The sequence below is a fragment of the Oryctolagus cuniculus genome, chromosome 2, assembly GCF_051225735.1.
Source record: "Oryctolagus cuniculus isolate XC-2025 breed Fujian yellow rabbit chromosome 2, ASM5122573v1, whole genome shotgun sequence".
Lineage (NCBI taxonomy): Eukaryota > Metazoa > Chordata > Mammalia > Lagomorpha > Leporidae > Oryctolagus > Oryctolagus cuniculus.
Genome location: NC_142868.1, coordinates 90,666,834 through 90,694,439, shown reverse-complemented (window position 1 = coordinate 90,694,439; position 27,606 = coordinate 90,666,834). Strand labels below are relative to the sequence as shown.

At 45.3% G+C, this 27,606-nt stretch overlaps 1 protein-coding gene across 42 annotated transcripts in view; it reads right to left on the bottom strand.

Moving 5' to 3' along the window:
* The window catches only part of TACC1 (transforming acidic coiled-coil containing protein 1), a 145,490-nt gene that overhangs the window by 15,253 nt on the left and 102,631 nt on the right, over positions 1-27,606 (bottom strand). For 9 of the 42 annotated variants that reach the window (XM_089325903.1, XM_070068562.2, XM_070068567.2 and 6 more), the window contains 6 exons: positions 23,293-24,364; positions 19,117-19,177; positions 13,032-13,239; positions 8,999-9,051; positions 3,174-3,299; positions 1,557-1,633 (listed from right to left, as the gene is read on the bottom strand). In XM_089325903.1, the coding sequence (XP_089182029.1) occupies positions 1,557-1,633; positions 3,174-3,299; positions 8,999-9,051; positions 13,032-13,239; positions 19,117-19,177; positions 23,293-24,083 (1,316 nt within the window). In that variant the 5' untranslated portion in view covers positions 24,084-24,364. Of the gene's footprint in view, positions 1-1,556; positions 1,634-3,173; positions 3,300-8,998; positions 9,052-13,031; positions 13,240-19,116; positions 19,178-20,378; positions 20,415-23,292; positions 24,365-27,606 lie in introns of those variants that run through there. The other 33 variants (XM_089325902.1, XM_008273969.5, XM_070068565.2 and 30 more) reach the window with 10 other exon arrangements.

The following is a 27,606-nucleotide window of genomic DNA, read 5'->3' as shown; positions in this document are numbered from 1 at the left end:
TTGGGTGCAGCGATGTCTTCCTGACTGGTGTCAGATGCTCTTCCCTGTGCTCGCCTCCCTCCCAGGCCCCTCCTTGGTGGCATCTGTTGCTTTAGACGCCATGTCCAAATTATTCTGGGTAGCTACCGCAGGGCCGTCCCTTCTACTTCATCAAGCCCAGCTCAGGAGATGCTCCGAAAACAAATAAGGGAGCCGCCCCATCAGAGTGGACACCTTTAAAACGTTTCCTGATCGCTACTGTGCAGTGTGAGAACTAGTCCTTTCTTCCCCCGCACCCTTTTTTTTTTTTTTTTTTGACAGGCAGAGTGGACAGGGGGAGAGAGAGAGAGAGACAGAGAGAAAGGTCTTCCTTTGCTGTTGGTTCACCCTCCAATGGCCGCTGCGGCCAGCGCACTGCGCTGATCCGAAGCCAGGAGCCAGGTGCTTCTCCTGGTCTCCCATGGGGTGCAGGGCCCAAGGACTTGGGCCATCCTCCACTGCCTTCCCGGGCCACAGCAGAGAGCTGGCCTGGAAGAGGGGCAACTGGGACAGAATCTGGCGCCCCGACCGGGACTAGAACCTGGTGTGCCAGCGCCGCAAGGTGAAGGATTAGCCTAGTGAGCCGCGGCGCCAGCCTCCCTTTCGTTTCTGAGATGTACCTTTTGTGACTTCATGGCTCATAACTCTCCTTTCTAGGGAGTGAACAGAAAACGTAAGATTTCAATTTAAATTGACTTGTTTCTTGCTAACAAACATTTTAAAACCTATTTGGTGGTGATGCAACCTGAAGTAATCGTGCATAATTAACTTTTTTTTTTTTTTTTTTTTTTTTGACAGGCAGAGTGGACAGTGAGAGAGAGAGAGACAGAGAGAAAGGTCTTCCTTTGCCGTTGGTTCACCCTCCAATGGCCACCACGGCCAGCGCGCTGCGGCCAGCGCACCACGCTGATCCTAAGCCAAGAGCCAGGTGCTTCTCCTGGTCTCCCGTGGGGTGCAGGGCCCAAGCACTTGGGCCATCCTCCACTGCACTCCCTGGCCACAGCAGAGAGCTGGCCTGGAAGAGGGGCAACCGGGACAGAATCCGGCACCCCGACCAGGACTAGAACCCGGTGTGCCGGAGCCGCTAGGTGGAGGATTAGCCTATTGAGCCACGGCACGGCCCATAATTAACTTTTAAGAAGAGTACTCTGGGGGCCGGCGCTGTGGTGTAGTGGGTAAAGTCACCACCTGCAAAGCTGGCATCCCATATGGGTGTGGGTTCAAGTCCCAGCTGCTCCACTTCTGATCCAGCTCTCTGCTATGGCCTGGGAAAGCAGAAGATTGCCCAAGTCCTTGGGCCCCTGCATCCATGAGGGAAACCAGGAAGAAACTCCTGGCTTCAGATCGGTGCAACTCCGGCCATTGTGGCCAGATGGGGAGTGAACCAGCGGAAGGAAGACCTCTCTCTCTCTCTCTCTCTCTGCCTCTCCTTCTCTCTCTGTGTAACTCTGACTTTCAAAATAAATAAATAAGCCTTTTAAAAAAATCAATAATGTATACACAGCTATTCAATCCCTCCCCCAAACCTCCAGACAAACCTCATCTCCAAGACTTCTTGTCGGGTCTCTTCGTATTTTTTCTTCCATTCGTTTGCTTCAATCTCTTTAGTGATTATCTGGATTATAAAGAGCTTGGTTTTACCTAACCAACTTATCACAGTTTGAATTAAAATGGGAGAGTGACCACAACACACAGCCAAATTTAAAACAAGACATCCAATCCAATCTACATTAGGAATGTGAACCTCAGCATTTATGTCATATAGTATCCTCCCTCGTCCACACAGGACACCACCAGGTTCAAGAGAAAACATCTCCCAGGAATTCCAGGGCTACTGACAGGCTCTGTGAAGTTCACCTGGGAGCCTCTTACCTCTGTGGGCCCAGAACTCCGCTTGGCACAGGACAGCCAGAGCAGAGCATCTGGCTGGCGGAGTAGATGCCAGACCACCCGTCCTGCGTCGGATGACAGAATGGAACTGCTACTAAACCAGAGTATCAGAACCTGGAACAGGCACAACGTCCTGCGCCACAGAGACTTTCAGCTGCTTGGGAAGAATGGAGTCGGAACAAGGGGCTCAACAGTCTAAGGCTGCAGGCTCGAGGCATCCAGCTACAGGACCCATGCAGACAGGCAGGAATCTGCTGGTCGGACTAGAGCCCACAGCCACGTTTGGGCTGCTCTTGCTAAGTGGGGACGTCAGCTCCATTTACCTGGGGCGTTCAGGTACTGTGCACCCCTGGCTGCGTCTCCCTTCCTAATGGGTTCGTTCATGATGGGGGCCTTTCCTCGAGAGCTCGAAGGCTTCCGGAGGCCGGGCACCTGTCCACCCTGACGCAGTCAGTGCTCCCCGCGGGAGGAAGCTGAGGCCACTCTCCTCACTGCTGAGGCTCTGGCGGGCCTGCTCGCCGCCGCTCCCACCGCGACAGCAGGACGTGCCGCATTAGCAAACTCCACTATTCTAGGAAGCTTTAAAAGGCCATTGGCCAAGGTGCTTAACTACCCTTACTGTGGCATAAAAATAAAATTGCTATACCAAGGAATTATCTTCTGGGGAAAAAAAAAAGTGGAATCATGAAGAAACACACAGACCAAACATAACACCGCACAGACGACTCAGATGACGGATGCGTGGCAGTGCCCTGAGTATTTTCCCATCACTCAGGGAAGGTCCAGCCTCGATCAGTTTAGAACAGAGGCGGCTCAACGGACATAATGAAGGAACCCAAGAGTTGAACTGTTTGATTACAGAATGAAAGAGTCAAGTAGTAAACATTTTTGTGTTACTCCAATTGTAGCATTTCAGGAATCTTTAGCCATGAGCACACATCCTTCGTAAAATGAAGGCACCGATTCAGTTACATATGGGAGTAGAGTTGGCAAAATTAGACACTTGAAACTTCAAAGCCGAACCACGAAGAAGTACACAAAATTCTTAGGAATATTTCAGAACCACAGCTTTCCCCGGACACCAGAATGTCAGGGCTCCAGTGCCAACGCCGAGCGTTTGGCGGAGGCCTTGACCCGAGCTAAACAAGCTACAGGAAAGGGGAGCTCCCAGTCTGCGACAGCTGAAGCCGAGAGATGGCACCTGCCCGCTGGCACAGCTCTACCCAGAAGCAGGGCGACAGCAGAGCCAACAAGAAAGCCGTTACCTCTTCTCTTATCAGGGTGAGCACGGCCGTCTTATCGGATTCGCTGAGGCAGATCCCGTCCAGGGGGCTCTCGCCGCCGCAGGCCACCGACACAGGGGCCTTCTCCTGGGAGGCCTCGAGCAGTCCCTGTGGGGGAAGTAGACATGTTTAAGGCGCTCAGTCTTCAGCTTCTGAACCCCAGCTCTCCTTCATCCCTTCTTCATCACACTGACTACAACCTTTACAAACACGTTGGAAAAAAAAAAAAAAAACAGTAGGAAGGAGGCTTTTGAAAAACACACACATAAAATGTTAGTGTGCAGCTTCATAGACCTCAGCCTGGGCCCAATACAGAAACCCACCTCTGGCCACAGTAAATGGAAATACAAAACTACTTTCCAGCAGCTCTTGGGGAGGCAGCTTACCATGCTGGCAGATGTCTGAGGTCTCCTGGAACCTCTCTGGTATTCTGGGAAAGGTCACCAGAGCCAGGCACCTGTACCTCCAAAATGGCCCCCAAACCCCCCACCCCCACCTCCAAGTTCTGATCCGCTCATGTCATCTCCTCCCTGTGGGAAAGGACCCAGTGCATCCCATACGGGTGCTGGTTCGAGTCCCGGCTGCTCCTCTTCTGATCCAGCTCTCTGCTATGGCCTGGGAAAGCAGTAGAAGATGGCCCTTGTCCTTGGGCCCCTGTGCCCACGTGGGAGACCTGGAAGAAGCTCCTTGCTCCTGGCTTCGGATTGGTGCAGCTCTGGTCCTTGTGGCCAATTGAGGAGTGAACCAGAAAATGGAGGACCCCTCTCCCCTCTCTCTCTTTCTCTCTCTGTGTAACTCTGACTTTCAAATAAATAAACAAACCTTTAAAAACAAAACAAAAAAAGGCTCTGGCTTCCATGTATGACCGCTCTATGGAAAGGCCCAGGCAGCAAGGAACTGAGTCCCTGCCAATAGCCAGTGACCTACCTGGCTCATGCCTGGAGATGACTGTAGCCCTGGCTGGTGTCTTGATTACAGAGACCCAGAGTCAGCACCCAGCATGCGTGCCCTATGACCTCTGACCCACAGAAACCGAGAGGTAATTCCGTGTTTGCTGTTTTACCAGGCAGGGTGACTACTCCACCCCGGCCATCGGAGCACTCACTGTCCTGTGCCCTGTTTCTTTTCATGAAACTGCCTCACCAGCTTGCTGCAACAGGACCTGCCGGATGGGAAGGTAACACGCTAAGTGAAGCGGGCACATCTGGTTCATTCTGTTGCTTTTTAAAGTTTATTTGAAAGGCAGAGCGAAAGTAAAATAAGAGGTATCTTCCATCCACTGGTTTGGGCTGGGCCAGGCCAAAACCAGACCCTCTGGGTCCCCATGTGGGTGGCAGGAACCCAAGCACTGGATCCTTAGCAGGAGGCTGGGATGGAAGCAGAGGTGGGACTTGATCCCAGGCTCTCCAATATGGTGGCTTACCCCACTGCGCCACAACGCCCACCCCACCTTGTCACATTCCTGATTATGAATTAACACATTTCACAGTCTTTTCAGTTTGTGTTGCTTTAAGTCAGAGTCCCAAGGCCTAGTCAACTCCAGGAAGCAGCCCATCTGTCTCCTTGGCCATACAGGAGTTAAGAATTTGGGAAACATGCCCTAAAGTCTTCTTAGTAAGGACTTTAGCAACCATTCTAGAGTTCAGCATCTCATCTGTTTGTGGAAGGAGAAAATGCGCTCTGTGTGCCTGTTTGTGTGACAACTCAATGTCAACAAATGCTGTGTCAGAGCAGGTGATGGCTCAAGCTGGGTCCTGCCAACCTTGTGGAAGACCTGGATCGGGTTACCAGCTCCTGACTTCCATCAGGCCCAGTCCTGACCACTGCTGGTATTCAGGGAGTGAACCAGCAGATTGGAACTTGCTCGCTCTGCCTCTCTGCTGCTTTAAAAAAAAAAAAAAAATTTTTTAAGAGGAAAAAAAAGACTCCTAGGTAAAAACACTGCAGACCAATGGCTGGAAAACAACGTGAGACAAGGTCTTCCACTTACCATATTCCCTGGCCTTGGTTTTGTCCCAACCACTACCTAGCACTGGCATGGCACTGTAAGAGGAATGTACTTCAAAGCAACACAGAAAGACTTAAAGTACACACTGGACTAAACAGATTTCTCTATTCAACGTTTTGAACATTGAAACTTCTTTCTATGTTTACTCAACATTCTAAGAGAGCAGAAATCAGTTGCTGTCAGGAAGTTCAAACAGGGTTACTTTTAAAAGGCCACAGCACAGGGAATTTTCTCCATCAGGCAGCTTCCAACACAGGTAAGTGTGCTCCGTTCTCTCTGTATCACCCTCCTCATCAAAGCCACACCACACCTGCACAGCTTGGGTCTTCTGCACCACCTGTCACATCTTCTCCTTACAACTACTCTGACTCACTTCATTGGTAAGTTGAGAATCGGGGGGTTAAGCCATCTGAACCTGCGGCCACAGGAGCCAAGGCTTTAGCCCACTCCATGCCTCTCTGCTATTCTCACACACTGAAAATACTGGAAGTGCTCTCAGGGGGCCCACAGAAGGAACTGGTTCCCAGGGTGTGCCTGCAACACTGGCAGCAGAGGGCGCCTCGTCCTCTCATCAGTCCAGGGACAGACCTCACTGTGATGCTCCCAATTCCACAGGCTTTAGGTATCTTTTCTTCCCCTAACTCCTCGCCCAGCCTGCTACAGGCTCCTCCTCCACTCAGCCCTGAGAGGTTAGAAGTCGGCCTACACAAGTTGTTCCTTCTCTACCCTCTAGGTCTAGGGAAACAGTGTGGTCACAGCAAAACAGTGACTCATGAAAACGATTCAGAGGCACAAGCCATCTGCATTACAAGAACGAGAGAGAATAGGAAGTATTAGAGTGAATCATGTGAAGGTATGTTGTTTTGTGCAGTTCATTTGACAAATATACAAATGCATGTGTCATAATGAGTCACATAGGAGTTTTCAAAAAGGTCATGGATGGGGCAGACACTGTGGTGCAGCGGGTTAAGCTGCCGCTTGGGATGCCTGCATTCCATCTCAGAGTCCCTGGTTCAAGACCCATTTAATCTGCTTCTGATCCTGCCTCCTGCTAATGCGCCCGCGGAAGGCAGCAGATGATGGCTCAGGTACTTGAGTGCTGCTACCCATGTGAGAGACTCAGATGGAACTCCTGGTTCCTGGCTTCAGCACGGCCCAGCCCTGGCTGTTGGGGGCATCTGGGGAGTGAGCCAGTGAAATGCAAGATCTCTCTAATGCTACCTTTCAAATAAAATCTTTAAAAACAAAATAAGCATATCTTCATTACATTTTTCCACAAACTTTTTGAAGTATTCATATATGTACTGTCAAGATATGAGGTTTTTACTGCAGATCAAGATGTTTCTATCACAACTTCACGTACTCTCACAACGTTAACGGTCACCTGTGTCCTAACTCTCAAAGCCAACCAGACTTTTCTTGAGCTCATGTCACACACTTACAACTGCCTATTGGATATAGAACTTAGGAAATGGCCCTACTGTATCTTGAAGCCACGCAGCTAAAAATGAACTGCACTCCTCCTCTCCCTTCCTATTCCTAACTGACGGATTCCTATACTCAGCACAGTATTTGTTGTGCTAAGTGCTGGGGTTTAGTGCAACATCTTGCAGAAAAGGCAAGGAGAACAAAGAAATGTCTCAAAGAATTCACAGAACTGAAAGAAATGCCATGGGATTAGAAAAAGTTCAAATGTGTGAGGGAAAGAGGAGACGGCCCCATTACAGAAGGCTGCGTTGGACCCAGTAAGAGTCTGACCTTCTCCTAAAGGGCGAGGTTTATGCAAAGAGTAACAAGATCAGTTTTGTGTTTTCTAATAAGATGAGAAACTAAGCCTGGGAACAGAAGCCTGGTTAAAAAACGGCCATGGTGTTTAAAATGGTACTGGCCATGGGCTCAAGAAAAGCCGATGGACTCTGGCCACAGATCTTGCTTGTGGACTAAGGAAGGGGCAGAGAAGGGGCAACGTGACTCCAGGTGTGTCGCCTAGACAGCTAGGTGACCAGTGCTGCCACCTGCTGAGAGAAGTCTCCTGGGGCAACAATGGCCACTCAGATGCTCCAGGCAGAAACTCCGGGGGATCCTCATCAGCTCGCTCTCACCACACCCACCCAGGCCACCGTGTGCGTCACTATGACACCAAGCAGTAGTGCTCTTCCTGCTACATCCCTCTCCACCTCCATCCCACCTGTCACGGGTCACAGCGCTCCCTACTGAACTCGCCTCCATGGCTGCCTACCACTTCTACTACAGATGCCAAACCTCCCAGCACTAGGACAGCCCCAGATGCACTTGCCCTTGCTTACCATACACACAGCATCCGCCAATCACACGAGATGATGAATGTTGACAATCCTTTAAGGAATCCATATTTTTTTCCAATCTATGCCATTCCACAAGCCAACTCTATAGACTGAAATTTACTTTCTTGACTCATCTGCCTGGCAAACTCTATTCTTCCTTTAAAACATGCTCAGTTGGAAAAACCTCGCACTGTATTACCAACTAACCAAAGCTAACCCCACCAGTAAAGGGACATGCTGGTATCAGTGCTGTCATCTCTGTGTCAACATATAAGCCAAACCAAATCATGAAGAAGCATTAGAGCAACCCAAATTGAAGGGTGTTCTATAAAATACTTGGCCAGTACCTTTCAAAAGTGTCAAAGTTATGATATACAGAGAAATAGGAACTGTCAGAGATTAAAGACGACAAAAGAAATTGCAATTAAATGCAATGTGGGATACTGTACTGGACCTTGCACCAGCAAAAGGATGTTAGTGAGTGGCTGATAAAATCTGCAATGTTTATATATTCTATAACAGTACTGTATCAGTATTAAGAGTATTAGTGGGGTCGGCGCTGTGGTGTAGTGGGTAAAGCTGCTGCCTGCAGTGCCGCCATCCCATATGGGCACCAGTTCAAGTCCTGGCTGTTCCACTTCTGATCCAGCTCTCTGCTATGGCCTGGGAAAGCAGTAGAAGATGGCCCAAGTCATTGGGCCCCTGTACCCATTTGGGAGACCTGAAAGAAGCTCCTGGCTTCTGATCAGCCCAGCTCTGGTGGTTGCGGCCAATTGGGGAGTGAACCAGTGGATGGAAGACCTCTCTCTCTCTCTCTATGTAACTCTTTAAAATAAATAAATCTTAAAAAAGGAGTATTAGTGACTTTGATAACTGCACCATGATTATGTAAAAATGTTAATATTTGAGGAATGAGTGAAAGATACACAGGAATTCTTTGTGCTATTTTTACAAGTCTAAAACTAGTTGAAAATGAAAAGCCTAGAAACGCATTCATTTTTAACAAGCTCAGCTTCAGCCTTCCCAGCACCTGCCACATGCTGCGTCCACGGCCCCTGGAACACGTTCTGTGATGACTGCTGGTTGACATTATGTATCTACCACCAGTACATCTTCATAAATATACTAGAAATTATTATGTGATGTAAAAGGTCACAATGAAAAAGTAAGAAGAAACTGGTAAAGTTAATTTTAACAACATGGTTTAGCTAACCCAACATATCTGAAAAATTACTGTCTTAACACGTAGTCAATATAAAGAGTCCTTGAGACATTTCTTTTTGTATGAAGTCTTCAAAAACTGGTTGCACTTTGGATGTCTGGGGACACCTCAAGTCAGGCTGGCTATCGTGCTCTGCCAGTGAAGAAACGTTCTAATGTTTTATCCCATCAGCTAACACAAACTAGAATTCATTTAGTGAATTAATGCGGCCTTCAAAACAGATACTGCAAAGAAACTCGACTTCCACCCCGTCCCTCCAAGCTGAGGAACTCACAGGCACAGCACAGCCGTCTTTTTCCATCTTCCGGCACGCCTCTCTCTCTAGGCCTGAAACACAGAAATCATCTTTAGTTAGCCCAAGAAGCCAGTGCCTTTTCTTCCTCATGACATCCTCTTGGACCAGAATGACTGCAAACACAGACAGCATTTCTGGATTTTAAAAGGAGCACTGGTTCTGCTGAGCCCTGTGAAGTTCAGTGTTAAAATTCCACAACATTCAGAAGGAAGGGGAGGACAAGGTTAGTCAGCCAGTGACACTTTCAGGAGCAAGGAACAGCAAAGGCTGCCCCCTTGTGTCCACAAAAAGTTTAGCAGATGCGTTGTCCTAACCATGGATTATTCCATAACGAGGAAAAGACTGAATGCCATTTTACTACTCAGTCTCAGTGAATTTAATTTCCAGCCCAGAAGGGGGCCTTCAATCCACTTAGTGTAACAGATAAGGCAATAAGGTTTACTTTAATGCCTGCAAAACTGAAGTCGTTGGCCTTTCCACACTCTTCAAATTGGTTTCCTGTCTCACATCTATCTTTTCCTCTACCACCAGAGACAATACTTGAAAAATAAAAACAGGGGTGGGCGTTGTGAGGCAGCAGTTAAAGACGCCACTTGTGATACCTGCATCCCACACTGAAATGCCTGAATTCAAGTCCCTGCTGTTTTCCCTCCAGCATCCTGCTAATGTGCACCCTGGAAGGCAGCAGGTGATGGCTCAAGTACTTGGGTCCCTGCCACCCACAGTGGCAACTTGGAATTCTGGGTTCCTGGCTTCCGCCTGGCCCAGTCTCTGTGATTATGAGCATTTGAGGATTGAACCAGCAGATGAGAGATTTCTTTTTCTTTCTATGACTTTCAAAAAAAAAAAAAAGGCAATATACTCATTAAAAATTGAAAAATACAGAAAAACAGATGTTTTTAAACCTATAATCCTTGATGTAGCAATAACCAATTACCATTTCAGTGAACAGTTATTTAAGACACAAATGGGACCACTTCTCTGCCTCCCCCAGACCTGTAAGATCAAGTGCAAATTCTCCAGGCTGTGCTTGTTTCCCACTTCCCTGCCTGTACTCACACAAAGTGGGCATTTTAGCAACACGGAGGTTCCTTCCCACGGCTGTGAGTCTCATCTTCAGAAGAACATCCATGTGTGTATCCATCAAGACCCAGCTCCAGGGTCACTCTCCCCAGGAAAATCTCTGATTCACTGGAGAGACCCAGAGGCCGCCCCCACACTCCAGCCACCACAGGCTCTGCTTGTGCCCGCGATGCAGCTGATCGATTACAGTGTAACAGCTTGTTCAAATCTGTCCCACTTTTCCAAAGCAGACTGGCCTTTACTAACTGTGAGAGCCACAGCTCTCTAGCGATTTACTGAAGGCATTTCCTCCAGGGAGAAAGAATGTAATTCAGGGAGTATTGCCCGTGTGCCTGCGTCAGAGGAAATTCAAAGATAAACGTCTCATAGGCCCTAACCTCTAGAAGTCTATCATTTTCTACCCCTGTACAATAATACATTGCACTGGGCATCGTGGAACAGGAAGGGTGGGAAGAAATATGAGGGACCAGCAGGCATGGTAGGATCTAAGTAACCTTTGAAACTCGTCTGAAAGGATGGGCTGAAATTTTGTAGGCACTGTCGAAGGCAGATATTTCAAACAGAACGAACGAAATGCAGGAGTAAGAGTACCCAGGATTCACATTGGGTGCCTGGATAGGAGACAGATCTGCGGGAGCAGGCAGGACTGGAAAATAACCTGTTCACACTCCTTTCACCTGCTCCTCTGGTGGGATGGCAGAGCATGACTTTTACAATTCTAAGGGGGCTGGCGCTGTGGCGTAGTGGGTAAGGCCATCACCTGCAGTGCCAGCATCCCACATGGGCACCGGTTCTAGTTCCAGCTGCTCCACTTTCAATCCAGCTCTCTGCTGTGTCCTGAGAAAGCAATATTGCTTTTCTGCACTGCTTGGGACACCCAGAAGAAGCTCGTGGCTCCTGATCGGCTCAGCACTGGCTGTTGTGGTCATTTGAGTAGTGAACCAGTCGTTTGAAGACCATTCTCTCTCTCTGCCTCTCTGTAACTCTGCCTTTCAAACAAAATAAATCTTTAAAAAAAAAAAATTCTAGGGCTGGCGCCGCAACTCAATAGGCTAATCTTCCACCTTGCGGCGCTGGCACACCGGGTTCTAGTCCCAGTCAGGGCACTGGATTCTGTCCCGGTTGCCCCTCTTCCAGGCCAGCTCTCTGCTATGGCCCAGGAGTGCAGTGGAGGATGGCCCAAGTCCTTGGGCCCTGCACCCGCATGGGACACCAGGAGAAACACCTGGCTCCCGGCTTCGGATCAGCGTGATGCGCCGGCTGCAGCGCACTGGCTATGGTGGCCATTGGAGGGTGAACCAACGGCAAAAAGGAAGACCTTTCTTTCTGTCTCTTTCTCTCACTGTCCACTCTGCCTGCAATTAAAAAAAAAAATTCTAAGTATACAAAAGCCCACAAATTAAATAGGCTACATGGGGTCAGTGTGTTGCACAGCATTTAGGCACTGCTTATGATGCTGGCATCCCATGTGGGAGAGCAGGTTCAAGTCCAGGCTACTCTGCTTCCGATCCAGCTCCCTACTAATGTGCCTGGGAAAGCAGTGGAAGATGGCCCCTGAGTGGACTCTGCCACCCATGTGGGAAGCCCAGATGGAGTTCCAGCCTCCGGGCTTGAGCCTGGCCTAGTCCTGGCTGTTGTGGCCATGTGGGGAGTGACTGAACAGGTAGAAGATCCATCTCTGTCATTCTGCCTCTCGAATAAGTAAATCTTTTAAAATATATAAAGAAAAATTATATTAAAAAGGTGTGAATTTTTCGTTATGTTTAACATAGTTAGGAGCATGGTTCTAAAGTCTCCTCGTGTGAATTTTAAAGTCACACAGCCTGGGATCTAGAGAGGGCCTTCACTCTAGAATGATCTGACAAGCCCAGGTTTAAGAGGCTGCTTCTGCTCAGGTTCGTCTAGGTTCTTCAACAGGAAGGAAGGACTTCACAGGGCACTGGTCAATTTCAATCTACCACATCCGTGCCAGGAGCAATTTTAATAGTCTGCTATAATGAAAACAGTTTCTTCACACTTCAGCACTGTGGCTGAAAAGCCACGGAACTGCTTCTGTTCGAGTCCAGGCCCGCCGTTTACTAGTGACAGGGTTCCATACACACTACCACAACATATGACACTGGGCATCTGGGGAACAGCAGGGGCTGCTGCCGTGAGCAGCCCCTGAAAATTCTGACCTTCCTCTGAAAGAGTCATAAAGAGCCTCATCCCACAAGGGTCCTTCCTGTGCCCAGGGGACAAGAATGTCCTTACCCCCAAAGACAGACACAAGAACGATCAGAACCAACAGGCCTTGCTAAACTCTCCCATGTATTACCATGAGCTCCATTCCCTTCTGCCGTCCAATCTTGCTTCCTCACAACTGTCCATAAAAGTAATTGCTCTTGCTAATCTGTCTCAGCCATGAAGCCTGCAACTGCGCAAGGAAAAGGTATTACTGTTTTCCCCACACTAGCCCAGGGAGCTTAGTCAGGTTATGTCACTCCTGAGTCTCACCCCGTTTCCCTGGAGAAAGGAGAAAGCGGCAATGCCCAGTGAGGAGCAACGAGTTCCCAGGAGGCACCGAGAACAAAGCCTGCACACAGAAAAGCACTACACATGTTAATTGTTACTCCTCTGAGCTTTAAAAATGAGCATAACCGCGACGAAAAAGAAAAGCCAAATGTACAACATAGTTTCAGGCCACTCTATGTACAGCCACATTAGCAGAATTAGGACGACATTCGAGCAGTCTCATCCACCAGTCTCTGGATACCCTGTTCCTGTTATCCATATGTCCCTAACTCTTGGATAAGCACTTTGTGAGTCACCATCCTGAATCCATCCTCCAGGTGACCCAATTCCCAAATCTCTCTAAGGTACCGCCTGGTGTAGGCTTTCAGGCATTGCTATGCTTATGTATGAGAGAAAGATGAAGAGAACTTCATACCTGCTTCTGAGGATGGAAACGCATGATTTATGGTAGACACGGGAACATTGGAACATTCAAAGTACTCCAGGTCTTCCTCTGGCTCACCTTTCCCCTCGGCCCCAGCCAATTTCTGACCACACGACGTGGACGCCAGCTTCTCCTCGTCGGTAGCGTGGCCATCCCTATGAGAAATGTCTGAGAGCTCGGAGATCACTGCTCCTTCGTCCTGCGTAATGCAACAGAGGAGAGGCTACCCTTCAGGAGGACACATGGGGAAGTGACATCGGGGACAGAAACCCCAGGGCTAGCCACTGACCTGGCTGCAACCAGAAGGAAGGGGAACCATTCAATACGAAGTGCTGCTTCTAGAACCTAGCTCCTGTAATTTGAGTCTGAGGTTTGAAAAACAGCTTCCCTGGCTACATTTAAAGGCAGACAGTTTAAGTGGTCCAAGACAGAGGTTTTCAAATCTATTGCTTGTATACCTAAGTTTTTTAACTCCATAGAGCCCTATTGTATTTTCAAGTCATATTGGAAAACTTTCAGCATTGCAAAAGATACATATTTAGGTATCTGGCAAGGTCTAAATATCCAACCTGCATAGTGCAATCTAGTTACTCCAGTGCTTAATATCCTATGGCCCATTTTAAAACCATACAACCAGGTTCTTCAATAGTCACAAATTTACATTTTTCGTTTCCTTCTCTGAAGGTATATTTCCACTCCACTTCCATCAAGAAATTATTCCAATGAAATACATTTGTGTGATTCAAAATCTTCTTAAGGTCACTAGTCGTCCTTGTTGTTTAAAAATTCTCTTCTCTTGGGGGCAGGCATTTAGCAAGGTGGTTAAGACGCCCCTTGGGATGCCTGCAACCCATACTGGAGCGCCTGCATTCGAGTCCCCACTTCAAATCCCAGCTTCCTGCTAATGCACACCCTGGGAGGCAGCAGGTGATGGCGCAAGGACTTGGCCCCTGCCACCCCCTGGAAGACCCAGACTGAGAGGCAGGCTTCTGTTGCAGGCATCTGGGAAGTGAACCAGCAGATGGAAGCTCTCTCTTTTTGCCTTTCAAGTAAATAAATTTAAAAATGTTTTCTTTGACCGTAAGTCTCTAAGTGTTAAAAGTTTTTTCCTCCATTACAATTACTAATGCACAATTTGTTTTCAAAATATTACAAACACAAAATATTATCAAACACAAAAGAAAATTTTCAGACGGCAGAGGAAGACGGTGGCTGAGTTAAGATGGGCCAGGTGATCGTCTCCTTATAGACACTAATTTTAACAGTTACACTCATGCACTAAGTCACTTTTACAAGCACTAAGAAAGCCAGGTGAGAGACCCCAGTGCCAAGTGTTAGTAATAAGTAAGAAAAGATGTACAGGAGATGGCAGGAAGCAGAGTTGCCTGTGCCATCCATCCTCCAGCTCTAAGCATTATAGTGTGGAAAGAGATTTTACTTGGAGAGGGAGCAGGAATTAAGACCAGACCATAGACTTGAAATTCAGCACCACTGCCACCATGATAAAAACCATTGTCATACAGGGCCCCAAGCCAGTACCCAAAAACTGAGCCTTCGGACCTTCCTATAACTTCTGGCAGACAGCAACAAGACTCCAACCTCCAGGATTAGGCCGCAGGAAGGGAAGCTTAGGACTTGACCTTGAAACCCAGGTCTCTGCAGTGAGATCCAGCACCTGATACAACCCAAATGCCTCCCAGGCCACTGCTTGCAGAGAGCCTCTCCACTCACCCACATCGGTTGCAGACCTGCTCCCAACGGGACACACTTACTTTCCACCATAAGGGGATGGACTTGTCTCAGCATGTATTGCCACCAGTCTTGCATGGGCCTGGCACGGACCCCCAAGACTGCATAGGGTCTGGTGACTGGGAGACCCAGAAGAGTTTCAGCCTAAGCATCCCTGAGAGACTGCCACTATTAGCCTTCCCTCAACCTTGAGCAGACAGCAAGCAGTCACAGGACTGTTTCTTGGGACTCAGTGCTAGGCTGGCAAAAACCAACTCTAACCAGACCCTTAATGGTCTCTATCCCCAAGTCAGTACCAATGGACAGTCTCTGGACCTGCCCTGCTGCCAACTGCAGCACTTTGTTCCCAGCCCTGGAAAAGTCTTTTAGGGATAGACTATCCCTGTTTAGTTACTGTCCAGTTCATTCTGAACAACACATCAACTATGGGTTTGGGAGAAATCTGGGCTTGAAGCATCCTCTATTAAAACACTGATAACACACCAACAATGAACTTGCAGCAAGCCTCCACTTGGGTGTCACCTAATGCTGAAATAGTACAAGTGTGCATAGGATCAGAGAGACTAAGCAGACTACACAGAGCACCTGGGACAGCCATAAACAAGACTAAGTTACAAAGACTGGACAAAATAACCAATTCTTCAATGCACATTCAACATCATATGCCAACAAGTTTCAAGAACTTTGCGGGGTAGGGGTGGGAAAAAAAGTATTGTGGTGCAGGGGGCTACGCCACCACCTACAATGCAGGCATCCCATATGAGCTCCAGTTTGAGTCCTTGTTGCTCTACTTCTGATAAAGCTCCTTGCTAAAGTACCTGGGAAAGCAGCAGAAGATGGCCCAAGTGGGCCCATCACTCACGTGGGAGACCTGGATGGAGCTACTGGTTCCTGGCCTTGCTTTGCAGCCCAGACTGTTGAGGCCATCTCTGAAGTGAACCAGTGGATAGAAGATTTAACTGCCTTTTATGTAAATACATAAATATTCAAAAAGCAAAACAGAAAAGAACTTTCAAGGAACCATGACCTCATCTAATGAACAAAATAAGGTGCCAGAAACCAACCAGACAGCCAACTGACATTTGTAAATTCTCAGATGAGGAATTCAAGATAGCTATTCTAAGGAAACTCAATAAATTTAAACAGAACACAGAGAACAATTTAGTACCTAACAGAGAGACTTGATAGAGCTGGTGGTAATTTTTAAATAAAATCCCTGAAATGTACACTAAACAAATTTAAAAACCTGAAAGAGGAGCAGGTGTTGTAGTGCAGCAACTTAACCACTGCTTGGGATGCTTGCATTCCATACTGGAATGCTGGTTTGAGTTCCAGCTACACTGTGCTTCCAATCCAGCTCCCTGCTAATGTGCCTGGGGGACAGTGGATGATGGCTCAAGTCCTAGGATTCCTGCCACCCCATGTGGGAGACCTGGGTGGAATTTCTGGCTCCTGGTTTTGGCCTGAGTAGATCCAGGTGTTACATATGTTGTGGAATGAACCAATGAATAGAAGATCTCTCTCTCTTGCTGCACCCCCATCTCTGTCACTTTGCTTTTTTTTTTTTTTTTTTTTTTTTTTTTTTTTTTTTTTTTTTTTTGACAGGCAGAGTGGACAGTGAGAGAGAGAGACAGAGAGAGAAAGGTCTTCCTTTGCCGTTGGTTCACCCTCCAATGGCCGCCGCTGCAGCCGGCGCACCGCGCTGATCCGATGGCAGGAGCCAGGATCCAGGTGCTTTTCCTGGTCTCCCATGGGGTGCAGGGCCCAAGCACCTGGGCCATCCTCCACTGCACTCCCTGGCCATAGCAGAGAGCTGGCCTGGAAGAGGGGCAACCGGGACAGAATCCGGCGCCCCGACCGGGACTAGAACCCGGTGTGCCGGCGCCGCAAGGTGGAGGATTAGCCTATTGAGCCACGGCGCCGGCTCTCACTTTGCTTTTCAAATCAATAAATACACAAATAAATCTTTTTTAAAAAGCACAAGGAAGCTATCAATAGCAGAATCATTCAAATAGAAGAATTAGTGAGCTCAAAGACAGGCTACTTGAAAATATAGAGGAGAAAAAAATCAAGAAGAACAAAGAAAGTTTATGGAAACTTAGGAATAGCATTAAAAGAGCAAATATCCAAGTTTTTGGGGTTCAAGAGGTACATGAGAATAGTGAAGGGTTAGAAAGCACATTCAAAGAGACAGAAACAGAAAATTTTCCAAACATAGAGAATGACACAACTATCTAGGTACAGGAAGAATAGAGCTCACCAATCAGATTCAACTCATCCAAGTCTATCCCCACAAAAAAAAGTGACTCAGATAAACTCAACACATTAAAACAAAATTAGAAAAAACACCTTTCATAAGTAACCTTTTTAAAATTTTAGACCAATGATAACTTGTGTTGGTCTAAATAAATTATCTTCATGTTCTAGAGCCTGCACTATCCGGCTGGTAATAACTAGCCATATGTGGCTAATGAATATCTGAAATGTGACCTGTTTGAAACAAGATGTGTTCTAAGTCTAAAATTCATACCAGAACAAAAGACTTCTAAAGGCAATCCCAATGGTTTGTGAATACTTATCAGACAATAAAAATATCTACGTATATATTGTGTTAACACAACTCTGGGTAAGTGTTTGGTCTAATGTTTATGACACCAGTTCAGACACCTGCATCTAACACTGGAGTGCCTAGGTTCAAGTCTCGGTTCTGCTCCCCATTCCAGCTTCCTTCCAAGATACATTCTGGGAGACAGTGATGATGGCTCAAGTGGTTGGTTCCCTTTACCCATGGGGATGACCTACACTGTGTACCTAAACTCCTGGCTTTGGCACTGACATAACCTCAGCCACTGGGGCATCTGGGGAATAAACCTGTGGATGGGAACTCTGTCTCTCAAATTTTTAAATGTAAGTAAAAAGAAAATATGTTAATAAAACTAATCTCTGTATGTCTTTTTTACTTTTTATGTGATATAAATTTTAATTAAAAAAAGTAAATTTTATATCTATTATAATTTTTGCTATAATTTTAAAAGCTTTACAGTACAATGCTAGTTTGCTTAAGCAAACCAAAGGCAAATTTCTCACTGTTTTTGTGGCTTACATTAACAGAATTTGAGGGTCTCTTATACATTTGTTCAACAGATGAGTAACTCAGATTGTAAGCCCCACCCCACCCCCTTTTAAAAAAATCTTGGATCACAGCAATCAAATGGGCTTGGGTTTTTTGGCTTTTTATTTGTGTTTCTCAACTTATTCATAGTCATCAATGGCTTATTTATTACTAGAATACAACAAGGGCCAGCATTTATTTTATTCTTGTTTTCCATATTTACAACTGTAATCACTAAGAAACTATATAGATGCAACATAAGAACATCCTGCAATAGAAGTATCTTTCAATTCTTTGTACTTCTTTCAAGTCATGTAGCAAAAAAAACTATCATCAAAACTTACATTTTAAGGTAAGAAATTTTGTTTTTATCGAAAAATTGCCTATCACTCAGTATTGAAATAAAAAGATGACCATTTTCACATAAAAAAAAGATCAAGGGGCTGGTACTGTGGCATAGTGGGTAAAGCCAACGCCTAGAGTGCTGGCATCCCATGTGGGTGCTGATTAGACTCCCGGCTGCTCCACTTCCGATCCGGCTCTCTGCTATGGTCTGGGAAAGCAGTTGAAGATGGCCCAAATCCTTGGGCCCCTGCGCCCACATGGGAGACCCAGCAGGGGCTCCTGGTTCCCGGCTTCAGATCAGCTCAGCTCTGATCATTGCAGCCAACTGGGGAGTGAACCAGTGGATGGAGGACCTCTCTCTCTCTGTTTGTGTGTGTGTCTCTCTCTCTCTGTGTAACTCTTTCAAATAAATAAGTAATAATTTAAAAAATCAAAACTTATTTTTAATGACCTATGAACTCACAAGTCAGTTCTCCCTATTCTATTAAAAGCAATGAAAAATTTAAGCAATTAGAAAATCATCTGACTTTTAAGAATTATCCAGCTTTTAGAGTCAATTCAAGTCTTCTCTTTGATGCCCCAAGGGTTTGCATACCCTGTGGTGATGCACTTTTGCATGATTTAGAATGGGAGTTTTAGTGCCCCATCTCCTAAAGGCGAAATGAGGGTCACTGTCAAAGGGTCCCCTTGTCTTCAGGGGCCTTCTTGGAGGATTTTAGGATATTAAGGATTTGGAAATTGGCCTCCTTAAAGTTGAGTACTCAGACACCCACTGGAAGGTCTTTGTGAATCAGCCCCCAGAGAAGGTAAACTCCCGTTGGGGGACCCCTTAGCAGCTAAGAGACATTCTGGTGATAGGCACAGACTTACCTGAGAACCTGCATCCAAAGCAAGAGGCTGAGTTTCATGCTTCTTCACCTTACAGCCACTCCTGGAACAGAAGAAGCACAAACAAACTAGTTTGCAATCACATTGACAACTTTCAAGGTATGAGATGGAGCAGAAAGCAGTATGTGCAGATAGAAGCCGAAGCACACAGCACCACGTGAATCACACATCTGCACATCAGAGATGAAGAGACAATTTTTATGTCTCTGAATCTTCTCACGAGAGACAGAGTAAGCAGAGAACCACAGTGAGGCTCATTTTCTGTGGGTTGTCAAATACCAGTATTCTGACCCCTAATGGTTTCTAATCCCAAAAGCCTGAAGTCAGGACAGCCTTAGCAGCTAGACACTCGGTTCTTCTCATCTTTACTTGCTTGGCTCTGACATGTCATCGTTAGAAAAAGCATCACGCTGGACCATATTCTTTAGAAGTCCTTTATTGCTAAAAGCCACAGAAGTCTCATAAGACAGCTCCAGTCTAGACCTGTGTGGTAACAGAGAAGAACTGTGGTCAACAGAAAGTATGAAAACACTTGAGTAACCTGTTACCATTCCTATTAAATAGCAAGATGGAAGACGAATGCCGTGTACTGTGCAAAGTCTGGAACTGGAGAAAGCTTGGACCACCTGTTATTTTTGGGAATACAATTTGTCATCACAAGATTAACTCAGACTCTGTTGTTTTAATGACCCTAATAAAATTTCCAGTAAAAACACCACTCCAACTAAAAAGAGGGAAAAAAAGATACTTTTTTCCAAAGTTATTGGAACGTACGCGACTATTAGTTCACAGTTTTCTTTCACTAATGCTCTTACTAATGCTAACCTCAACCACCAAACTCAAGTTGACTCCAATAAAATTTATTACCTGCTGCAGGCCAGCATTTATCCTACCAGAACAGCCAATTATTCCCAACATTAAATAGCAGAGCAGTCCCTCAAACCACTGCTGTGATGATATTGGGGCCAAGCCAGCTCTGGGTATTGTCAAAGCACCACGCGACACGTGCCAAGCCAAGGGAGCGCAAGCTCTAGCATCTACGGTAGGGAAGGCCGATCTCCACTCCTTTTAGGTACAAACAATTGCAAGGCTAAGCTGACTTATGAAGTGGCAAATGAAATGCAGAGAATCATCAAACTCAGAAATGGAAGCCAACATGCTATGTAGAGATGGCCAGGGCAGGGGTGGGAGAGGAAACTGCCAAAGTCCCAGGGACAAAGAGAAACAACAGCAAGAGTACTTACAACAGAAAACAGAGAAATTTCACTTGTTCAGTAGTCCTGATGCACCAACAAAATTAGAGACAGGAAAGAGACAGACAGATGGAGAAAAAAATCATGTAAAGACTGGAATATTTATCTCTGGTCTGGCAGATGTAAGAGCTGTACATTTCTTTCTATGAGGGGAGAAACAAATGAAAAATGCCATACTTATGAATATTATCACTGGTGAGTGAATGACTAACAGGACCTCAACTCTAATGCAGCAAGAGTGCTAGAAACACTCAGAAATATGTTCAAGGTTACAATGAAAAGTAAACTTCCCAATATTTGCAAGTATATAAAAACAATATTTCACTACTGAGCACTTAAATGTCTACTCACCCAGATCAAAGACAACACATGAGTAAAAATATAGTTGGCAATGTGTCTGATTACCTCTACAATACGTGTGTGTCAACAAGAAGCTTAAAATGATTTTACATACAACCATGCACTGCATAACGACGTTTGGGTCAATGATACATGGCATATTCAGCATGGTGGTTCCATATGATTATGCCGAGTGATGTCAGAGCCATCCTAGTTTATGTAAGTACACTCTATGATATTTGCCAATGGAACTGACTAATGATGCCTTGCTCAGAACATGTCTCATCAGTAAATTATGACTATAATTTTATCATATCTGGTCTACAACAGTCATATCATGGTGTCCCCATTCTACAGAAGAATCTTTTTGATTGTCCCATACAACTCCTCACTCTCTTGAGATTCTACCTCCATATTTATGAGGGCACTTCAAAAAAATCATGGAAAAGGAAGTTTAAAGGTAAGTTTATTTTGGTGCAAAAAAAAAAAAAAAGGTTTGAAATCCATGTCTAGTTTTTTCATTAATATTTATTTTCCATGAACATTATGAAGACCTTGCATATGATTTCAATCTTTCCTACGAATTAAGGGATTTCCCAATGTTACACAAGAAGGTTAGCACCGTTTTCTTGTGGAAAGAACAAGAGTTTTCATTGTGTAAGAAATTTAAAAAAAAATCTATAAGGTATATGAGATCACCTGACAAAAAGCAGGATAAAGGGAAAATGCTACCAGCTAAGGGTGGCAGACTCAAGACAGGATACTTTGCTACTGAGCAAAAAGTATAGAATAAATTGCCCTCTCTTTGGCCTTGATTTAGTCTTACCTAACGTTGAGTGTGCTGCCTACAGATCTCCAACACACAGCTGAAAGAGAAGGATTCCAGCATGGCCCCTTACCAATTTTGTAGGCAGAAGCATCCTGCTCTTAGAGGAAGAAGCACCAAGGCAGCAGCATGCCCAGCACCTCCCTAAATTTTGTCTGGACATAGGTAACTAGTCTTAAATGCCCCAAAAGAGGACTGTGAAGACAGCTGATCAGTATTTTCCTACAACCATTTAGCTGCTCACATATAATCAAAGAATAGATGCTTCCATTCCCAGTTCCTTTAGACATGCTGGGGCTGCCAAAGAGCTGACTCCTATGTTGTTCAACCTTCTTGGTGCCAAAACCAGGACTTCTATAAACATCTGGGCATTTCCTTTCTGGTTTAATTCACCATGGCATCAGGCTTCTTTAAGTCACAGTAACGCTAAAGGATGTCCCTGACCGACCTACAATGATAACCACTAACGAGGTACCTCTCATCTTTCTTGTCATCGGCCTTCTTTATATTTGATTCTTAGTAAAATGTCACATGATCACAAAAGTACACATAGTATTGTCATCTACTCAGCCTTGAGTTTTGCAAAATGCAATCCTGTCACAAAATTAAACTGAAATCTTGCATGGAACACAGAATGAGGTGGTTGCTCTGAGAACTCCAAGGACCCTGCGAGAGTCCATCCAGATTCCCCAAAAGAAATGGAACAGGCGGCAGCCAGGTCCACACAGCAAACAACTAAGTAACTGATTCAGTCAGATTGAACTGATCATCTAAAAAATCATACACTCTTGCGGCTGGCGCTGTGGTGTAGCGGGTAAAGGTGCCGCCTGCAGTGCCAGCATTCCATATGCCGTATGGGCACCGGTTCAAGTCCTGGCTGCTCCACTTCCCATCCAGCTCTCTGCTATGGCCTGGAAAAGCCGTAGAAGATGGCCCAAGTCCTTGGATCCCTGCACCCACATGGGAAACCCTGAAGAAGCTCCTGGCTTCTAGCTTTGGATTGGCACAGCTCTGGCCATCACAGCCATCTGGGGAGTGAAGTAGCAGAAGATCTCTCTCTCTCTCTCACTGTCCAACTCTACCTGTCAAATTAAAATAATAATAATAAATAAATAAAAATAAAAAATTATCCACTCCCAACAGAAATTCACTTCTGCTAATGAACTGGAAACTACACAGGGAGGCAGGAATTCTCACCAATACTTTGCGGTAGGAGAGTTTCCAACAAAAATCACAGCTTTCTGTTTAAGTAAAAAGACTTCTATAAGACCTCTTTGGACCACTTCCCACGTGCTGCTGACACTAGACAGGTAATCTGTAGGCTTGGAATTGTTTGAACCACAGAGAATCTGAAAATGATGGCTAGTAGTGACACTTGAATCTATATATAAATTGATTCCTGATAGCCCAGCTAAAATTTCTGATAACCATCTGATCCCTCCCTGCCCATCTTGTGCCACACTAATATATATAAGTATATGGGATATGGAGGAAAAGAGCTTAGCTGACTAAGACAAAGATGTAGGAATGAGGCAGATTTCTAAAAGGAAACCCCTGGTATTTCTGAGTTCACACAAGAGTTATATAAAAGAGTAAAAACCACAGTATAAACCTAGAAGCTTTGTATTTGTCCTGCTGCACCTCAAAGATAACTTTAGTTTACCAACACCAAAAGCAGCCAGCTGCAAAGTCACAGAGAACACACAGGACACAACACCCAGCACACGCTATGTCACTCACGTTATTAAACGCGACTTGGCCTTCTTGGGTGACTCTAAGATTTCATTTATATGATTACCAGTGGTAGAACAAAAGTCACTGCTTGTTAAAGTCATAGTTGGTTTAAAGGGATCCAAGGATTCGTCAAAGTTATCTGGGTCAAAGTGGTAGGAGCCCTTAGAGGAAAGGGGTGGGGAGTTCTGCAGGATGGAGCGGCTCCCAAAGGGGCTACAGTTGGGGTTGTCCCACTCACTGGGGCCTAGCCTGGAAGATACTTGGGAGAGAGAAGCATCGCTGGCTGCTGGGTCTGGAGGCTGCTCTATATCTACAGGCTTACTGACACCTTCTTTTTGTATCTTGGGAGTCAGTTTGTTACCCAGTTTCCTGCCAAGTTTCCTTGGAAGAGCTTTTCTGGCCTCTACATTTTCCACATCTTCTGTGAAATCAAACTCAAGTTTGAGAGGTGAGCTCCTCGCCTCCTCCAGCAGCTCAACCCCTGCATCAGTGGTGTCGCTACTGAGCGCGCCTGAGGTTCCTTTAACATCGGGCAGTGATTTCTGGATCCTGGAGCCTCCTAGGATAGAAGGGTTTGGGTTTTCATCCAATTCGTCCACAGCAGATTCAGTTTCTGAGAACTCTCGCCCTGTTGTTTTCTTCCTCAGAGAGACAGGTTTGGGCTTTCGTAGCTTGCTTCTGCTGGGCACAGGCTGTGGACAGGAGTGTCCAGCCTTGAGATCAGCTTCGGTGGGAGCTTCTAGCATAATCCCCATGCTGCCTTCTGTCATTGCCTTGCCGTGGTTGGCTTCTGGCATGCTGGAGGGCAAAGCCTCATCCAAGACCACAGTCACACAGCCATCAGCTGCTTCTGTTCCTAGAGCTGCCGGCGTATCTGTAGAATTCTTGGTTTCTATGGAAAATGGCCTCACCACTGAAATCTTGCTACTGTCATGTGCTGGCTCTTCTTTGAAATCCTTGACTGCGCGAGAACCAATGGCCTGTGGTGGAACCTCATTTTCTGAGGGTCTAGAACAAGTCTCAGATGGGCATTTTTCAACCACTTCTGCTATCAGCTGTTCATCGGCTTCTTGTGATTCTAAAACAAAACACAAAAGCAATCTCTTAAAGGATTATCCTTATGAACTGATCACTACTTCCTACTTCCTGAATGTACATACACAAATAGAAAGCTCTTCCCTCACAGTTTTCATTATGCACCTCTAAAGTTTGGTAAGGATGGCAACACAGCCTCAAAGAGAAAACCCTAAAATGAATCTTCCTAACCAAAACTGTGTGTGTTCGCATTATCCAGGTGATATGTAGTGATGACATCAATAGCCAGTTGGTCAGGAGTACTGGGACCACTAGTGTCTGAAGGGGGCAACCCTGTAACACAGAGTCTTAACTTACTCAGCACTTGTACAGACAGGGACAGAGAACTGAACTGCTGCACACCCAGATGGGGCTTAAGAACTTAAGAAATGTGCCTCAAAATAGTGAATATTTAATACACTGCCACTCCAGCAGCTGAGACTTCTAAAAAATGATACCTGTAAACATTTCAATGTTGCTTTTCCTACCAAAAAGATTTAAACTCCCTTTATGTTCTTTTCTACATTTTACAAAATTTACAAATTTAAGAAATTAGATGAGGGACCGGCACTGTGGTATAGAGGGTAAAGCTGCCACCTGTTACACTGTAACATTTATATGCATATGCCAGTTCATGCCCCAGCTGCTCCACTTTCAATACGGCTCCCAGTAATGGCCGGGGAAAAGCAGTGGAAGATGGCCAAAGTGCTTGGGCTCCTGCACCCAAGTACAGACCCAGATGAAGCTCCTGGCTCGGCCCTGACTATTTTGGCCATCTTGGGATATGTCTCTCCCTCTCTCTCTTTCAAATAAATAAATCTTTAAAAAGAAAAAAAGAGAGAAAATAAATTAGAAAACTGTTATTGTTAATAACAACATAAATTTCCCCTGTTCCCCCTTCTGACTCCTAGAACAGCAGATTAAAGTACAGCCTCAGGTACCAAGCTGAACTGCTTGAGCTTTATCATTTGCAGGGCTAGTGGTGTGGCACGGCAGGTTAAGCTGCCACCTGTGGGTCCCAACTGGGTCCCGGGCTAAAACCTGGCTATTCCACTTCTATTCTGGCTCTCTGCTAATGCACCTGGGAAAATTTGGGATGATGGCCCAAAAACTTGTACTACTGCCACTTAGATGGGAGATGTGGATGGAGTTTCAGGCTCCGGGCATTGTCCTGGCCCAGCACTAGCTGTTGTAGCCATTTGGGGAGAGAGCAGCAGATACAAGATCTCTTTCTCTCTGTCTTTCCTCTCTTTTTGTAACTCTACCTTTACAATGAATAAATATTTAAAAAAAAAATCATTTGTAACTACTGATTTGTATCAGTCAAAATTCCCTCAATAACACACAACCCAAATACTACTAAATAAACTAGATTTGAATCAGACTCGGATTTAGCTGTTCTGTATGTTTCAATCTCATAAATCCCACTATTTTTAAAACTAATAGTTTGAATCTTTGGAAGTATAAAGTATATCACCTTCAACCACAATTATTTTAAGGAGAAGATTCCACTGCCTAAAACAATTGAAAACTACAGTTAAAAGAGAAAGTTCATCTCTAAAAATGGAGATATGAAGAAAACGGGAATGAACTGGCTGGCCTTCTAGGAATTTATACACACCACCTTTTAAGAGAACTTCAGCATCTCTCAATTTTACCACCAGTGATCCCACCACAGGTGACAAATCATGAAAAATTTACAAGAGGAGCTGTTTTTAAAGTCTTTAATTGGGGACTAGTGTTGTGGTGTAGCAGGTCAAGCCTCCACCTGTGGCACTGGCATCCCATATGGGCGCTGATTCAAGGCCTGGCTGCTCCACTTCCAAACCAGCTCCCTGCTATTGAGCCTGGGAAAGCAACGGATGATGGTTTAAGTATTTGGGCTCCTGCACCCACATGGGAGACCTGGAAGAAGCTCCTGGTCCTGGCTTCAGTCTGGCCCAGCCCCAGCCATTGCAGCCATTTAGGGAGTGAACCAGCAGATGGAAGACTTTCTCTCTCTCTCTCTCTCTCTCTCTCTCTCTGCTTTACCTCCTCTCTTTGTAACTGTTTCAAATAAATACAAAATAAATCTTTAGAAAAAAAATAAAGTCTTTCATTTGGTGCCCAACAATGACAGGTAGCACAGTGAGAGAGCTCCCCTCTCCACAAGGAAGAAACAGTCCTGTTTGTCCTTATGGAAAATTATTTTATATTAACAGAGTATGCATTGTATCACACATGGTAGATAGTCAATAAAGGTATTTGTTTTTCCCATCCTTTTAGTCTCTGTCTCAGTAAACTTTCACTACAAATTAAACTGATAAACTGAAAGAAGTGGCTACTTAATAAAACATGGAGAATTTGGTAAAATAAATACTCCTAAAGTACTGATAGTAAATGTATATTTTCATATGTAAGCTTTACTGAAACTGCTGTCTACCCATGAATTAATATAGTCTATATCAAATGTTATGACAGCTCTTTCCTTTCACTTGCTGTGGATATGCTTTCCAATTACATTTGTAAAAACTGGTTCTTTCAGTTTTTATATCTGCAGAAAGGCGATTTTGACCTGGCCATGGGAGCATCTCTGTTTACTTTGAAACAATCTGATTATTTAAATTACGTGGAATAGGGAATACTTGTGTTTTTACCATCCAAAGATTCAGATCTACTTACTACATAAATTCAGACTCTGTCAGTTGTATCTGGGAACCGTCTCAGCCAATCTGCATCTTTGTACCTAAGCCACTGTGTCTGAAGATTCCTACAGACCAGTTTTAACCTACAAAGTGTTGATATCACATGGTATAGGTGCAGTGCACCCTTAATCTGCTTAGTCTTTAGCTAAGGACAGTCTATGAGAGTTATCTAAGTGCTACAAATAATAATCAGATTCTTTCACAATCTGAATGTAGACAGTAAGTGAATGTGTGCAAGAGTGAGGATGGAAGACAAGGTAAAACAGACAGAAGACCAGGTTATCCTAGCAGAAAGGTGACTAAGGAAAGCGGTGCCTAATGACTTTTCAACACTCACCCCAGCTTAGTTTCCAAGAAATTCTCCTACATCTTCACAACATATAGTTGAGCTGGGTTGAGTGGGTGTCTGCCCTAAGACCAGAAGTATCCCCACCAGAGTTCACAAAAAAACTCACATTCAAAGATCTGAGGTCAAGTGCTACCACCTCACAAAACATACAAACTTTCTGATACAACAGGATGAACCCTCCAACCAGCAATGCCGAGAAAATAGGATGGGCGA